This window comes from Haliotis cracherodii, unplaced genomic scaffold, assembly GCF_022045235.1.
Source record: "Haliotis cracherodii isolate W230 unplaced genomic scaffold, xgHalCrac1.p SCAF_3, whole genome shotgun sequence".
In the NCBI taxonomy this organism is placed as follows: domain Eukaryota; kingdom Metazoa; phylum Mollusca; class Gastropoda; order Lepetellida; family Haliotidae; genus Haliotis; species Haliotis cracherodii.
Genome location: NW_027266286.1, coordinates 20063482 through 20081907, shown reverse-complemented (window position 1 = coordinate 20081907; position 18426 = coordinate 20063482). Strand labels below are relative to the sequence as shown.

The window sequence follows — 18426 nt, the reverse complement described above, 5'->3', positions numbered from 1 at the left end:
CTATGTGTGTCATTCACTGTTCATTCAACTTACTGGTATATCTTAAGGTTGGTTGGTTGGTTGGTTGGTTTGTTGTTTAACGCCGCACTCAGCAATATTCCAGCTATATGACGGCGGTCTGTAAATAATCGAGTCTGGACCAGACAATCCAGTGATTAATATCATGAGCATCGAGCCACGCAACTGGGACCGATGACATGTATCAACCAAGTCAGCGAGCCTGACCGCCCGATCCCGTTAGTCGCCTTTTACGACAAGCATAGTCGCCTTTTACGGCAAGCATGGATTGCTGAAGACCTATTCTACCCCGGAATCTTCACGGGTCGTATATCTTAAGGATTAATGTACAGCGATTCACCATTGCATTACAAGATCTTTATTCACATGAATGCTACACCCCAAATGAGTGAGTGAGTGAGTGAGTGTGTGTATGGTTTTACACAGTTTTTAGCAATATTCTAGCAATATCAAGGTGGGGCACAGGAAAAATGGGCTTCAAACATTGTATCCATGTCAGGAATCGAACTCGAGTTTTCGGCATGACGAGCGAACGCTTTAACCATTAAGCTTTCACACCGCCCAAAATGTGATATGTATATAATCCACATTCACATATCATTCTCATCTTAAATGACCAACATGCTGCCATGTCTAACCCTTCAGGTGAAAGTTATCAGAATCCATTAATGTATATGTGCCAACGTTTTGCGCAATCGTCGTTTTATCTGAGTTCCGTAGACTTCTGACATCTTCATGTATTTGCAATGCTTCGAAAACCTTCCGATGCATAAAGCTCAGATTATGTAAACGACTGGATGTTTTTCTTTTCAACTGGTGAATCATCGGGAATTTGCACTGTCAGCAGTTTCGTAGACAATACGAAACTTTATGTTTTAATTCCAGGTGTCAGTTATTAGAATTGTTTAAGGTGAATCATTTTAATGTTCTATTTATCTGTGTGTATTCTATTTATATCTGCATGTATGTAACACTTCCACTTGGTTTTCATGAGCTCATCTGTGAACTATTTGAATTCCATTGAAACTTCAGCTGAAAATTAATCTGAGTGAGTGAGTTAAATTTTAAGTCACATGGGCAATATTTCAGCCATATCGTGACTATCAATAGTTAAACACAATATATATACTGAAAACTTGCATAAAATTACTAGATTCATCACAGAAAAAGATATAAAACTAGTACGGAATTATAAAAGAGAAGAACACTATACATAACGATACAAGATAAAAAGAGGCTATAGATCGCCAGCTGCTGAAGGTAGACCACCATGCTATGGTCCATGGGGACTTACAGTACTTTTGCTACCTGCATGGACGAAAAGTAATTTGATGAATAATCGTTAAAACCCAAATGTGATGCGTTCTTCTGATATTGGATCCTTGTGAATGCGAAGATCTCATTGTCATATTTCCACACACGTTAACTAGATCTCATAATGCAAATGAAACACGTAGATAAGGTAAACAATAGACAATCCCACATTTCGCAATGTTATGTATTCACGATACGTTCCATCGACAGATGTTTGAGACTCGACAAAGTGCACGAAATAGTCAATTAAAGCAAGTGTACATTTACATTTACTGGGTGTGAAGGTTATATTTCATAACAACTTATTATAACAATGATATTCGTGTCAACTTTATGATGTTTAGAGAGAACAATTTCTACCTATGTATTTATATCTATCCCCAGATCCAGTAGTTGTGTGCGTTATTCAATTTGATTAATCCACGTCATATAACATATCTTGCAAAGTTACTTCTTAAGACTTAGTAAGGATAGACAATGCTTTCAATCACCTGTATTGTGGGTGTTGTATCTTCGTGAATCTTTAACATATCTGGTATGACTGAGGTAGTGTATGTCTATAATGACGTATTAATACAACTGAATGTATAAAATATATGTAGAAAAGGTCTGTGGTTTCTGTGCTGAAATAATCATAAGCATGATAAGGGGATGTCCCGTGTATTATACAGTTATATCACATTTACTTGATGTCCCGTGTATTGTAAAGTTATATCACATTTACTTGATGTCCCTGTGTATTATACAGTTATATCACATTTACTTGATGTCCCGTGTATTGTAAAGTTTTATAACATTTACTTGATGTCCCTGTGTATTATACAGTTATATCACATTTACTTGATGTCCCCGTGTATTATACAGTTATATCACATTTACTTCATGTCCCGTGTATTATACAGTTATATCACATTTACTTGATGTCCCGTGTATTGTAAAGTTATATCACATTTACTTGATGTCCCCGTGTATTATACAGTTATATCACATTTACTTGATGTCCCGTGTATTATAAAGTTATATCACATTTACTTGATGTCCCGTGTATTGTAAAGTTATATCACATTTACTTGATGTCCCTGTGTATTATACAGTTATATCACATTTACTTGATGTCCCGTGTATTGTAAAGTTTTATAACATTTACTTGATGTCCCTGTGTATTATACAGTTCTATCACATTTACTTGATGTCCCCATGTATTATAAAGTTATATCACATTTACTTGATGTCCCCGTGTATTATACAGTTATATCACATTTACTTGATGTCCCCGTGTATTATACAGCTATATCACATTTACTTGATGTCCCGTGTATTATACAGTTATATCACATTTACTTGATGTCCCGTGTATTGTAAAGTTATATCACATTTAATTGAAGTCCCCGTGTATTATACAGTTATATCACATTTACTTGATGTCCCTGTGTATTATACAGTTATATCACATTTACTTGATGTCCCCGTGTATTATACAGTTATATCACATTTACTTGATGTCCCGTGTATTATACAGTTCTATCACATTTACTTGATGTCCCTGTGTATTATATAGTTATATCACATTTACTTGATGTCCCCGTGTATTATACAGTTCTATCACATTTACTTGATGTCCCCGTGTATTATACAGTTATATCACATTTACTTGATGTCCCCGTGTATTATACAGTTCTATAAGATGTACTTCATGTCTCCGAGTATCATACAGTTATGTTTCATTTATTTGATGTCCGCATGTATTATACAGTTTATACATGTGGGGAATCGAACCTGGGTCTTCGGCTTGACGACCGAACGCTTTATCCACTAGGCTATCCCACCTCCCCTTGTTCACATGGAAGTACATTTTCTGAAACTGCCGGGCAAAAAAAAGTACCACAATACACCGATGTTTGATTCTGGCTAAATGTAAAACAAACAAAAATGGGTTTTCGATGGTGATATATTTGATATGGACATCATAGTTATGTTTTGGACCTTTAAGCAGGGTTTCGGCGACTGTTTTCAGCCTTGTAACGTTTGTATAACGTTTGTATAACGTTTGTATAACGTTTGTAATTGTTTGGTAAAATCTAAGTGTGTACGTTTTCTTCGCCCTACAGTTAAGGTTAATAAAGATGATAGCGCGTTGAGGAACCAGAGAACCTTGTACCAAACTGAAATGTTTCCAAAGCTTCTGCCTCTTTTTATGAATTTCATGTCTTAGAATAAGCAATAAAATGCATTTCTTTTATCTTTCCAGGGAAATGCGTTGGGAAATGGGCGATACATTCATGTTTTGGAGGTGAGTACACACGTATTACACATATCAAACTACACACATAAGCATATCAACACATATCAACTTCTGTCGGTGATTGATCACAAATGATGCGGACGTATTGCGTGTGACAACAAGACAAGGACATTTTCATTTGTTGTTTAAAGTCACCGTCAGCAAGATTCCAGCAATATCACGGCAACATATTCGTAGATGCAGCTTGAGGCCCAACGTGACCAAGCCTGACCACTCGATCCATTGCTGGGGACCTATTCGGGTCCCAACATGCCCTCAGCAAGGAAACACGCGGACTACATTTAGGTTTACAGAAACGTTTGCTTATTACGTTTGCTGGTTATAAGACCAGGTAAAACGTCAGTACACGCACATGCAAAACGATACCTCATTTGCTTTGAAAACATATTTTGTTGCCGTAAATACTGGACCAAAGTATATTTGCCCCAGGTACAGAAAAAGTTTGTAATTTGTTTAGCACCACTAAACTAAATATATGAATTATCTTGAAGCAGCCCCCCGCCTCCCCCCACCCCCCCAAACAAAAAATAAAAAAAATAGAAAAGAATCGCTCTTACGAATTCCCATCTCCTCCTACAGAAGATTACATAAACGGCCCCTAACTACTACATAATTTGAATTACGTTTGACGGAGGGCATCTGATTTATTGAAATTGGTGTTAACATTAAAGTTCCGGTTTTCATATAACACTTTATAGATAATATTTTCATGGAACGTCAACGTATGATACTATTGCTATTGCGTTGCCCTTGTCCATAATGCGCTTTGAAATCATTGAAAGCATCTTTTGGGGCAGAATAAATTATCTACCCCATAGAATGTTAATTGATACAAGATCGTTGGCAACGTAACCCACTCAGTTGTTTCGTCTTCGAGGGTTGATTGATGCGTTCTGAGCAGCACATAGAACGAATTGCGTAGTAGCGAAATCTGTGTTGTGGATATTGCATGATGGTATATCCGCAAAAACTTGAAGGGTAGTGATCAAGTACTAGTACTTGCAGAAAGGCGGCTTAACACCAAACACCATCGATGAAGATATTGGTACAACACAAGGGACGGATGACCCTTCCTTTGCCACCATAAAGAAGAGTTTAAGCTTGGAAGGGAGAGCCTTGAAGACGATCCCTGTCCGCTGAGGCCTATCACATCAGCAACGCCAGAAATGATTCGCAGAAGTCACGATATGGTGGTCACGACCGGCGAATGACCGAGCGTCATATTGCCAGTTCATTATACTTTTTTCACAGTTGAGAGAATATTCTGTTATCACAGAAACTATCAGCTTTTTAGGTTCCAATACTTCTGTTAACTGATAAAATAACGCTTCACGCACAACATGTCTCGTGGTGATCAAGCACTGTTTGAAGCTGACCAAGAAAGCTTTGTGCAACAATTTGTGACTATGGAAAACATGAGTTCAACACTTCCAAACAAAAAACGAAACAGTGGAAGCATCAGTCATCACTACCACCAAAGGAAGCAAAGACTGTCCCATCAGCTGGTAAAGTTATGGCCTCTCGTGTTCTGAAGATTCCGAGCATCCTCACCATGGTGGACTATCTTCCAAGGCCAGACAATAACCGGATGATATTATGCTGCACTTTTGAGGCACCTACGGGATGAAAGTAGGACTATGAGAAGCGGAAACCAAAGGAAAAGATGCAATCTTCCTTTGGGACAACGTGCCAGTGCCCAAGTCAGATATTGCCATGGCTACATTCCACGAATGTGGCTTTGAACTCCTTCAGCATCCACCTTATTCTTCTGTTCTGAGTGGCGTTGTACAAAGCAACCGTAGCGCTACGATTGTTGGAAGTCTATGCTTAGGTAAGGGTGTTACGATCACCTTAGGGCATCTTTGTATAAGGGTCAGTCAAGACTTTCTCCTGTTCCCAAACATTAAGAAAACTCTAGTCGGGACCCATTTCGACTTGAAAGATGGCATCATATCAGCTATGGAGAACGTTTTGTTCGGCCAAGAGAAGGACTTCTACGAAACACCCCCCCTCCCCCCACCCCCCGACATCGCTGGCAAAATTGTATCAATGTGGAAGGGAATCATTTTGAAAAATATATCATGTCTTCAGTTCAAATCGTTCAATATAATGCTCAGAACATACTTATCACCCCTTGTACATATTCAGACAATGCACACCAAGGGACAAATATGAATTAACATCTAAAACTGATCATTTTATGTGTCAATGCAACAAGCGATGAAGCCTGAAGTGTGAAATGCCAGAGAGTTTGATTAATCAATGTATCCGATCAAGTAACAGAGTCTTGTCACGTCCAGTGTGTGGTGACAGAGAAGCGTGATGATGACTGTTAGTGTCACTGCTGATTGACGGCGATGTAGGCCGATTGCTTGACACCAAATTACATGCAAGCCTTGGTCCTCGTAGGCGTTAATTAGCGCGATTGAAATAGTGTTGTCCTACTACTAATCTCATGTCATCAGTTTGATACAGGACAGACAGTGCGACTAACTATTTGGGAGCTATTAAGATTTCACTTTTAGATTTGATTGGGTACGCATAGCCGTATGGGATTAATGCCTTTGGTGATTGCATCTATCATTCCGTTAACCAGTATTACTCTTGTCTGATGTCGGATTATGTTCCCTTTAGAGGTTTTGTTCACAAAAAGTTAATGATGAGTAGCATTAAAACCAAATGATATTGGAAACTGCTACGGGAAATATTACGGCAAATCCCTTTACCATAACATAAGAAATTTCGGCAAAATTCAGTTCATTGTACGATTCCGACTTTATCGTATGCATGTGTTTATGGATCACTATCAAATAGCGATGATGCCAGGTGAGCTAAAAGGTGAGCGTCTCCTGCCCCATCAGTGGCACCCGTCACAAAGACATGTAACGACAGGTCAAGTTTTCACCTGAACAAACATGGAATCATTCGTATGATACAAAATAGAGAACTGAAGTTGAGAATACCCTTACATAAATGATGACTATTTGGAAAATTGAAAACTTTCTCTACAACTTAATAATTATGAAAAACATACAACATATTTGAAATGCGTATATACATTTAATTTAACATTATTAACTATATGATGTATACTGTTTCTGATCCTATTTATGTTCCTAATTTAGAAGAAACGGAGAACTCGAATCAATGTTATAATATTGTAGTTAGATGGGCAGCTTTATTTCTCTTCGACGTTCGCCACCGATGATTTAGTGAGTTTGGTTTAACACAGCTTTAAACAGATTATCAGTTATCTCATAGTTTGTCAGCTTGATGTGGGGGAAAGCCTGATGTGATGCAGGTCTTGAACAATTACCACTTTGGTGAGACCCACGAGTGTAGATATGATGGTGATGATCACCGGTGATTGAACGAACTACTGGCAGAAACTTCTACAGATAGCATAATACCATATCATTAATGGCCACACAAGTTGCTACAATCGCGAATAATCGTAAACGTATAGTGATTGCACCAAGATATTGCATGGCGATAGATATCATCCGTGGATTACCCGCCAGTATTACCAGTCTCCAGTGATGCAGACCTAATAAATGATCACATAACAGTTCCTTAAGAAATAGTTATCAGTCAATTTGACATTTACATCCTTGTGTAGTCTAAATGTATTACCATTACTCAGAATCTAGCAATCAAATTGGCTATTCGCCGTCTTGTAAAAACACATACAAGTCGGCTAGTCGTTATGTATGGATATCACGACGTCATCATACTTGACGTAAAGCCACTTGTTTGTCACGTCACAACTGTCTCTGCTCTTAGTTTGAGTTCCCATTCTGAATGCCGCCCAGTCTCTTGGTATAGAAGACCAATGAGCTCGTAAAAAGCCAACATTCGTCATTAACACATGTATCCAACAGCGAGTTTTAAAACAATGCTTCGGCCAAGAGCGAAAAGAAAATCATACCCAAAAGATCTTTGTTGAAACTGCATTCAACTGATCAAAACTAAAAGGTATTACAAAGTGCTATGAATGAGGGTGAGTAAATGGGATTCTATGGAGGGTTAAGCAACTCGGGGTATTTTCGGCATGACAGGTCTTCAGCAACCCATGCTTGCCGTAAAAGGTGGCTATGCTTGTAAGAGGCGACTAACGGGATCGGGTGGTCAGGCTCGCTCACTTGGTTGATGCATGTTATCGATCCCAGTTGCGTGGATCAATGCTCATGATGTCAACCACTGGACTGTCTGATCCAGATTCGATTATTTACAGGCCGCCGTCAGATAGCTGGAATATTGCTGAGTGCGGCGTTAAACAACAACAACAATAACGACAACGACATTGCACCAGCGCGACCATAAAAAAAACTGTCTTTCCAATTCAGATGTTTGGAACTCCGATTCGATACCTCTAAATTTCAATTTTTCTTTCATCAGCAACATGATTGTCTGAGGAAGATTCTAAATTAGTCTGAATTGTCATGACAGAATATGATAAGACAAACGCTGAACATTGATATGTACTCATTTTTTAGAAAAATATCCTTACATAAATGTCAAAGTATGTTCATACTTGTACAGTGTCAATTCTTCGGGTTCATTTGCAAGTACATTGACCACTATTCTTGGCGTTAATGTAACGTTCCATGACGATATAAATACAACGATTTTGACACCAATAATCTGTTCCCACGACCTTTCAATCTCCAACGTAGGCTGAGCACACGATTGGCCTTGTAATTAACGTATGTTGAACTCCCAAGTTCCGTTGAGAGGCTTGTGTATTGTTAGCAAGGACATCCAGCACAATGAAGCTTCAGAAAGTGCCATGTTGAAGTTACTTCCCGCTTGGCCATCTGAATAGCGCCGACAACCCTTCACAATAAGTGAATCAGTTCATCTTAGAGCTAACATGATCATATGTACATTTTACCTTCTTCATTGAGCCAAGGTTGTGTGTAACTTTCTATTTTACTATTTTTAATGATTTACCCTTGATAAACAAATTAACCCATTTTTGCACACAATCAGATGAAATCATTTCCTTCTAATAATGAATCGTGGAGAACTGTGCTACAGAAATGGATCACAGTCAACATTTGGTTTTACACAATGGTCTGTTAGTTGTCAAGTGAAGTTTCAAATATAATCAATGAAGTAAACTAATGTCAAGCATCAAGCATAATCAGCGTTTAAGTGGTTAATAAGAAAGACTTAAACAGATGCAGTAAATAGTCCGTCTAAGTATCTCATAAGTTCCCTTTTGTGAAAAGACATGATTTTTTCATGCGTTTGTCTTGCCATGTCATCAGGAACGGCATCCGTATTGATCCAGGAAAGTCTATTGATTAAGTACCGTAGCGTCACTTCCTTCTAATGAATTTAAAGAACTAATTAATAACACGGATAAGATTTCAGAGCCACCGGCATCGTAACTGAGACCGGTAGACCAGGGGAATTAATTACCTCCGACAGAGATTTCCTGAATGATTATTAGTAAGGGTATCGTGTCTGCGCCCTTTACATAGACCATTGTAACCTTACCCTGCTTCTTAATGTATTGGGGGCGGTCGAGTAGCCTAGTGGTTAAAGCGTTCGCTCGTCACGCTGAAGACCCGGGTTCGATTCCCGACATGGGTACAATGTGTGAAGCCCATTTCTGGTGTCCCCCGCCGTGATATTGCTGGAATATTGCTAAACGCGGCGTAAAACCATACTCATTCACTCACTCTTAATGTATTGAAGTTGTAGTTAACAGTAATTCACTTTATATAGTAAACAATAGACACCCTTCATTTTTTCGGGTGACTCTTGTCCATCAGTTTTAAGTTTTATGCTTTTTCGCGGATTGAAACTGAAACTGAGAATATTGTGTTTTATATCTGGTGCGGCGATACCTCTGTTGCAACTGTCTGCTGGAAATCGTGAATCACTGACAATGATGTCCCCTCTCTTCTTGATTATAGCAAGCATTTCTGTCGTGAAGACGGGGGGCACGGGTGGCCCAGTCGTCTAAGGCGCCGCGATTCGCTGTGCAATCGGGCACAGCAACATTTCAGCTATTTGACGGCGATTTGTACATAAGGGAGTCTCAACCAGACGATCCAATGATTGACATCATGATCATCGGTCTACGCTATTGGGATACATTGATATGCATCAACCAAGTCAGCGAGCCTGAACAACCGATCCCGTTAGTCGTCTCTTACGACAAGCTCGCCGCGAATAGCTGCAAAATTGCTGATGCGGCGTTAAGCAATATTCACTCACTTACGACAAGCATGGGTTGCTGGAGAGCAATTCTAACCCGGATCTTTACGGGGTGGGTCACGTACTGATGTCCTAGTAGAATTAAGTTCGTGTAGGACTTCTCCTTATCACTGCATGTGAAGGGGGCACATTTTTTTGTAATATGTCAACAATGCAATTCTAAATGATCCGGGGATGTTTTCCCTAAATCTTTGTGTCCTTGAAATGCATTGATGACTGAAATACTCAATTCTACCGAGAATTTAAAAATTATTCGATTCTGATTGGTCAATCAGAGGTATCAAATTACAACTACCTTTGATAGTAACAGCTGATTTGATGACCGCATCAACGCGGAGGCTAATATTTATAGAAATGTACTTCGATTGTTTGTCGGTTTGCATGTTTAAACATTTATACGCACAATTATAGGTTACAATATGCCAAGATGTAGATACTACAACATTAAATGTATGTACATGTATGGCAATACAATTTGTGCAGAAAACGCAGTAGAAATCGATAAAGAGAATGTATTTCAAGTTTTAGAGACAACAGAGAACTTAAAGGTAACAAGGCTATGGTCGGTGTTCCCATAATTTAGATCAACAACCAACTCAATGCATCAGCCGCAACCCATGCTCACTCATTTTGTCTCTCTCACATCAACAAATTCGCGTTCACTCGGAAAGCTACAGTAGACACAGCTTTTAGTAGAAATTTCTAATGATTCTGGAAATGGTTTTGTCTCTCTTATTTGAAGCCATGCGCGTTCGCTTTCAAATTCAATTTAGCAAGTTTAAATGTATAAGTATGTGTGTGTGAGTTAAAGCTTTACGTCACATCGGTAATATTTCAGCCATATCGTGACGAGAACATTTATAATACTGACATTAAAATAAAAAAAACCCTGTCATCGACGGACAGTATAACAACTAGCATATCACAGTTTATAAGTAAAACTAGTTTAGAACAATCAAAAGAATAACCTATTATTCAACAATACATTATAAAAACGGGCTAGAGATCGCCAGCAACCAAAGTTAGGCCACCTTACTGGGGACCGTGGGGACTTACAATACTTCTGCTACCTGCAATGCTCCCCAGCAGGATTTACACCATCCCTTCATCTGCTGGCGATGGTACGCAATTAAACCATAATTAAAACAAAACAAATATACTACGTTTAAAAACAGTGGTATGAATAAACGTACTTTCAGGATGTGGTCTTACATATCCTCTCAGGGGGACAATAATTTTACACTACTTCAAACCCCTTTGAGGATACAGCCATTTATTATATACTTCAGTGTGAAAGACTGAGTTTTCTGAAGTTTAGAAAAGTGATATTTTCATTGCAGTGAACATAACACTTGATATTTCACTGCAGTGAAAATAACACCTGATATTTCACTGCAGTGAACATAACACGTTGACGGAACTATGTTGGCCTACACGAAACAGCTCGTATACAAACTGTTGATTTACGTCAGTTTAACGTTGACAAGTCATATAATGACAGATGGTCATTTACGTAGTTAATACCGATTCTTACCGTTTGTTATTTTGTTGAAAATGATTTGTATTAAACTGTGAATTTCTCTTCTGATTTGTCAGTCGATACTTAACGTTTCGCAAAGCGCCATTTTGTTACTTGAATTGCGTGTATTCTTTCGCTTCGAACAACCGTCTCATTGATTTGAAATTTATTTTTTAAAGAAGTTGATTTTGTATATAATCATATCCAAATGTATACTAAAGAATTTTAGTGACATCAAATATTTTTGGTTACTTTTGTTAATATTTTTTAAGATTTGCAAAGACGGAACTACATTTTTAGTCGTACTTACAGGGGGTGGAAAACCGTCCATGTGTGTTATGTAGGGAGAATTTACGCTTGAAGGTTTTACGTTTGTAATGAAATAATTTAATCTTCCTGCAGACAACTACACCAAACGTATATAATAAATAGGATATTTCATGTGTCGAGTGAAATATCATGTTTCTCTCACCGAGTGACGGGGGGAAAGGAGATATTTCCACTCATGGCTACGCCACTCGTGAAAATATCTCCTTTCCCCCCGTCACTCGATGAGAGAAACATGATATTTCACTCGACACATGAAATATCCTCTATAAACCATCTAAGTTACTCATTAAACACTACTAAAAATAAAAAAAATGTATAAGTAACCTAGCTCTACATTGAACACACACTAGTTTATCTCCTATATTACTCACTCATGAACACACACTAGTTCATCTCCTATATTACTCACTCATGAACACACACTAGTTTATCTCCTATATTACTCACTCATGAACACACACTAGTTTATGTCCTATATTACTCACTCATGAACACACACTAGTTTATGTCCTATGTTACTCACTCATGAACACACACTAGTTTATCTCCTATATTACTCACCCATGAACACACACGAGTTTATCTCCTATATTACTCACTCATGAACACACACTAGTTTATCTCCTATATTACTCACTCATGAACACCATCTACGTTTGACAAATGCTATCATATGAGACCAGTATTGATCCAAAATATTGAATAAAGGCTGACATCTGTGAAAAAAATGACACACAATATCGAGTATTGGTACAAGTTTGTGAAGATTAAAGTTCAATAATTGTTTATCCTCGTGTAATATATTTTATCCGATTATGTTCGTACCGGCGTTGCCTAAACTTTTACAGTTTAGGATTAGAAAGTAATGTTTGTATTCCAAAAAATACCAAACACATTTAAAGTGTTCATTGCTTGATATAAAAACCAGTTTTACAGTAAGTACTGACATGACTTTTGCTCGTACGAGTTAATAAGTCCTAATCACGAGTCCTGATCGTGATTCCTTGTATCAACTGGTGTTTTACACACACTGCACACAGCTGTTTCTAGTGAAGTCCAACACCGCCAATGCTGGTTTTTCGACCCGGAGCCATGGGAGGATGCATCAGCACCGAGACAGCTCAAGGCACTAGCTTCATTTTTTGCACAATTTAATTCGCAAAAGCCAATAAAATGGACACCACACTCACCAGAAACTGTCTAATTACATCGCGATTGCTCGATAATGGTGTCTTTTTTACGCTTCCCGATCCTTTAGAAAAACGTTCCAGCATTTAAAATGGCATTGTGTAGCAGGGGGTATCGACAAAACATCCTGGAAATGACTTTTAACAGAATTCAAGATGATTAAATTGTGCTGGATATTACGATTTGGCTATGACAATTACATGTCATTTTTTGCGAGACGGATAAACCATCCTCATAAAAAACATTGTCACGTTCTAAGCCTGAAAAGATATTTTCAATTGAGATGAATATAGTTAAAGTTATTGAAGGATACACATCTAAATAGGATGAGAGGAATTCCTTCGACGCTAACCGCAAACAAGTTTAGAAGAAGAAAGTCAGGTCATCAAAACCAAAGTTGAAGAAACGTTACAAGAAGAGGGAAAAACGTGATCCGATACAAGTAGTCTGCTTACTTAAACATCTGAGACAGGAATTAGTTAGCCTATGTAGAAATAAGTATATTAACTCAATACTTGCAAGTTTGTTTATATTAGTGAACTCCAAATATATTTTTTGGTGCTTGAACACGTTTGTATTTTGATATTACTCAATATTTCCACCTGTCTTCTTGTCGCTGAACACCTGTCTGTACGAAGGTAAACACATGATCTGTTCCCAACTCTTGTAGTTGTCTTATACCGCATTGCGAAACCACAGCTGTGTATTCGTGTAGGTTGTTCATAAACTATATATCTCGAAACAGTTGACTCAAGAGTCAAGATCCAGCTGAAGTTTGCAAGAATTTCACAGGTGTTGTTATTGTTGACGCAAGTCTCCTGCTTAAACTGTTATCGACTTCTGGGATCACGGGTGGCCAGATCGTCTAAAGCAGTTCGCTGTGCAGAGTTGTGTCCCTTGGGCACGATAGAAACCTATGATTGTGGGTTCGAATCTCGGTTCGCCCTGATTATGTTTCAAGGTTTGTTAGCACCATACCCGTACTCGTCAACATTGTTTAAGACCTTCATCTCTTCCCTGCAACATTAAGCAGAGACGCCGTCATATAACTAGAATAATGTTAAAAGCGGTGTTAAACCCAACTAAAGAAAGATTTTGTCTTCTGGTAATCAGGTATGTGTGCACCATGGAATCCATTGTGGCATTCAGTTCATGTCAGAATACGATCAGTGATATAGTTTACAGTCTTCTTCACCAACGTATAGATTGACAAAAATGAGTTTGATTTGCATCCGGTTATCTTAAACCAAGATGTTTCAATAGATACAGAAGTTGTCAATTGATAGGAATTAGATGTTCAAAACAATTTGTGGAGAGTGTTTCCCATGGGAAGTATTGATTGTGTGTGAGGGGGATGTTTCACGTGGGAAGTGTTGATTGCGTGCACGGTGACATGTGATTTCTTGTAACAAGGACGTGGCGATTTACCGTGTTAGTTCATGACATCACGTATCCAGAAATGGACGATTATAAATAACGAAATGGACGACTTTTTTGCAGCTGATATTCAGCTTTTATTGTTTTCAGATTTAAATGTCAAAGAGGTAAGAAAAGACAGGTGATGTCACAATTCATAAGGTTAATGTGTTTTTTTAACGTCTCATAACTATCGTGAAGTAATAGCGTCAGAATTTCAAATTCTCCAGAGATAGAAACGATTGTCATTCGTTCCTAACGAATGAGAGACGCCATTTATTTTTGAATGGCAAAAGCATTTAGGTTGACGAGGATAGTGTTTAGTGTACATGGGGGCAGTCATACACAGAGTTAGTGCAGTTTCCTATCCGCTGCTTCTCAGCGGCCAGCTAATGAAATGACCTTTAGATACAAGGTGTCAGCATCAAGGAGGCACCTCCGGCAACTGGTCAGCTTTAGATGGCGACCGTTTAATTGGCGGCCTATGGCCAATTGTCATGCTTAGTCTCCTGTAGTTTTCTTTATTCGCAAAGTCCGAGAAACCCTAGAGCAGAGTGGTCAGCTTGGGAACACATACCAACCGAAGGCTGTTTGTAGCTTATTGAAACTAACAGGTCTGCATAGGATGGCCTCAAGGATACACACATGGTGTGCTTGTGCTAACATGATACATTTATGTGTGAAGACATGAAACATTATAATAATTTGTTATTGCTTTTAATCCTGAACGTACACGTTTCACAATAGCAATTACTCACACATCACACACAAAGTATAACGTGAGAGATGTTTTGTTCTCCAGGCATTTGGTTGGACACAAACAATGGCTATTAGTCACAAGCCTACTCCACCACCCAACGAAGCTTAAAGACGATTATTGCAGAATGACATTGATTCTGAAATATAGTAATATAGCTTGTGAGTATATATCAGGTGAATGAGGAATAAGTATATACTTCGAAATGTTGTGTTCCTCAGGATGAAGAAGTTCACATCCATAAATTCTCTTCCTGATGTGTATCACTTCTCAATGTCTTTCAAAGACTTATATAAACTCCTTGTTGGTAAAGCATAATAATTATAGGTCGGGGATAAAGTAGACATGTTAGAGAAACTGTATCCTTATCTCATAAAGTGCATGATAAAAAATACACGTTTTGTTTGATATTTTATAGTCCTTGGTTAACTCTCTTAGGGTTTCTCGACAATCCCACTTTTAGTTTTATCTTCTCTTGAAAAATTGGACAGCGATTTCTTACACTTTAATCGTGTTAAATGTATGAACTTTAAATGTAAGACATATCCAGAAAGTATTACACATAAAATAACGTACGATATAATATTATTGTGCTTTCTGCAATGTATGTTTTAAAACCCAAAGGAAATGCTTTGTGAATAAATTATTCTTTGATGTACAAAACAGGTTACATAAAGCAGTAAACTAGTTTGCCCAATATGATGATTCTGGTTTTACCAACCTTTCATATACATTCTTAGGCAAAACATACAATCAACGTGTGTCCACAAATAAACATGTTCCCTTTTTGTCATTGAAGCTAATTACAAAGTACAAGATGTACACTCACACACTTTCGTCTGGTCTCCTAACCATTCATTCCGACAGGAATCCACACAAGGTACATGGTGTTATATATAAATAAGTTATTTTCTATACCGGGAACATTGGTACATATAGTTTAGTTTAACCAGACACTGGTTAAAGTATTTTGGTGTACGGGAACTATCGGATTTAAGTGTATACTTATTAGTTTTATGCCCTGAGGAAAAAAATAGAAATTACATAAAGGAACAAGAATTCATCAGACCAGTAATAAGCTAGATGGTACTTCAGATGAAGCTATTACTGCAGAATCTCTGAAAAAATCTCTGATATAATTTACCCTTTGGGGGATTAATCATCCGACGTGATTAATATAATGATTTCAGACATATCAAAATTAGAACTAATTAAGACCAGCCTTGACATTGCAATCAATGCATCAAAGCCTTGCATATATTCATGCTTGTATCTCCACCACAACATAATTATGTTAAGTATGTATTTGTATTCTACTAATTACTGTTTTCACTCTGTCACAATGAATGACACAGATTCCGAACTATCACATATAACTTAGTTTAAAAGGAAAGAGAAGAACAACACGAATAATAAAGTAAACCAAAGCTAAAGTACATTATCATTTCTATGCCCTTTATGTCGTTTATTTTCGACCGACTCATCACGTTATTTTTCCAGTTCTGGTCTGCATCCTACACAATTCCACTTCTGAAAATGACTCAGTATTTGTTATAACAACGCTGGTATAAATAAGCTTATATTGCTCTACTATTTAAATATTCAAGGTGGGTGCTACCGATATATCTCCAAAATCATGTATACACAAAACTATTTAGATTTTCTGCGGCGTTAAGCAATAACACCACCCACGGTCAAACCACTATAAGCAGTAAGGAGGTATCGATTCTTCATAGAATTCAACAAGGAGTCGTAAGCGTTAGGACGTTACAACGGTAATTACCCCAGCATACACACTTCCCGACCAAAACCTTTCTCACCATGATCAGTCTATTCACCAAGTCATGCTTTACTCAGAACGCTTGCCCAACGAAGGGTTACAGAGATGCAACTAATATATACGTCGGAAAACTATTTTGTCTGAAATCGATACTTGCATTATTTGTCAAGTCTAACAACCTTTGTAGATTCTAAGAGATGTTACCCATTACACAGCAGAAATCAACGTTGTAAGAACCCCATTGATTTCATATTGGCATATATCGTGAATCAATCATTGTGGAAGAACCTGTAAAGGCGTCACAACTCTCTCACAGCATGAAGTAATTGCAGTTGCAAGAAATGGAGATATGAGGGGAGACGACCTACACACTGCTAGTGGCCCCGTATGTCAACGGTAAAGATCGTTTACTCCTATATTAAGGGGAAATTATCCCTTTTATTGAGCTGGAGTCATGGTGCGAAGAATTCATCAAGCGTCTAACGTAGGGCAGGCCATCAGAGAAGCTTGGAAGTAGAACATTGTCATACAAGTGGGAGGGTGCTCGTGTCATTTCAGCATGATATTAAGTCTCATTCATGTCGTATTGGTCGGTCTTCAGGGGGTCTTAATGCTGCTCTTAAATCTGAGACAAGGAATTGGCTGATTACCGTCGTGTGAATATGCGTCACTTTAGACTATACGTCTTACATCTTGGCCAGACTGATGGGAAGTTGATAGGAATATCTCTATATGTCCCGTACATGCCAATAAACTCGGAGTAGCGACATATAGACGGATAGATCATTGATTGCTATACTGTCAAGAGTTATAATCAGTGTTAGGCTGGCTTGTGTGCAGTCATCAAGCGACGTGGATCAGTGTTTCATGTGGATCTTGTTATATCACCGCGCAAGTTTTATTTCGAACGAAATACTAACGTTAAGGAAGGAAACACTAACGTCACGTAAGGCAGTTCTAATGTAACGTACGGAAACCCGGACGTAACGCAAGGGAACGCTAACGTAAGGAAAATCAAACGTAACGCAAGAAAAGTTAAACGTTACGTAAGGAAACACTTACGTTAAGTAATAAAGATTAGATTTACAACTTCCGAGAACCAACGACAACATGTATGCTGGTAACAAGCCAAGGTGAACCTGGGATTCGAACTCATTATTAGCACATCCTTTCGCAGACTCAACTCTTCAACGCCTTAAACCAAAGAGACACTCCTGTACCTCGATTTCAGTGATAAAAAGGTATTCTTTGATATTGATGCAAACATAATGTAAAGCAATATCAAAACATATGCTATGCAACTCTTCATACGATCACCTCTTTCAGCTTAAGACCACGGGAGGTACTCTGACTGGAACCCTCTTAACGTTGCACATCAACCATTGCTCTAGCAAATGTGTTTGAGATAAACATTCATTATCAGCGATGAATATGTACTCTCTATTCCGTCGGGTAGTCCTCTCGTTAACTCGTCTCGTTGGGAATGACAGCGGTGGGCATTACCCCTCTTTCTCACTCTTAACTGAGAATGTTATCCTAAATACATGACGTAATGTAGGCTTGTATTTAAA

At 38.2% G+C, this 18426-nt stretch overlaps 1 protein-coding gene across 1 annotated transcript in view; it reads left to right on the top strand.

Moving 5' to 3' along the window:
• Positions 1 to 18426, top strand: part of LOC139474077 (uncharacterized) — a 63816-nt gene that overhangs the window by 28330 nt on the left and 17060 nt on the right. The window contains exon 2 of the mRNA XM_071256938.1: positions 3581 to 3622. Within this exon, the coding sequence (XP_071113039.1) occupies positions 3581 to 3622 (42 nt within the window). The remainder of the gene's footprint in view (positions 1 to 3580; positions 3623 to 18426) is intronic.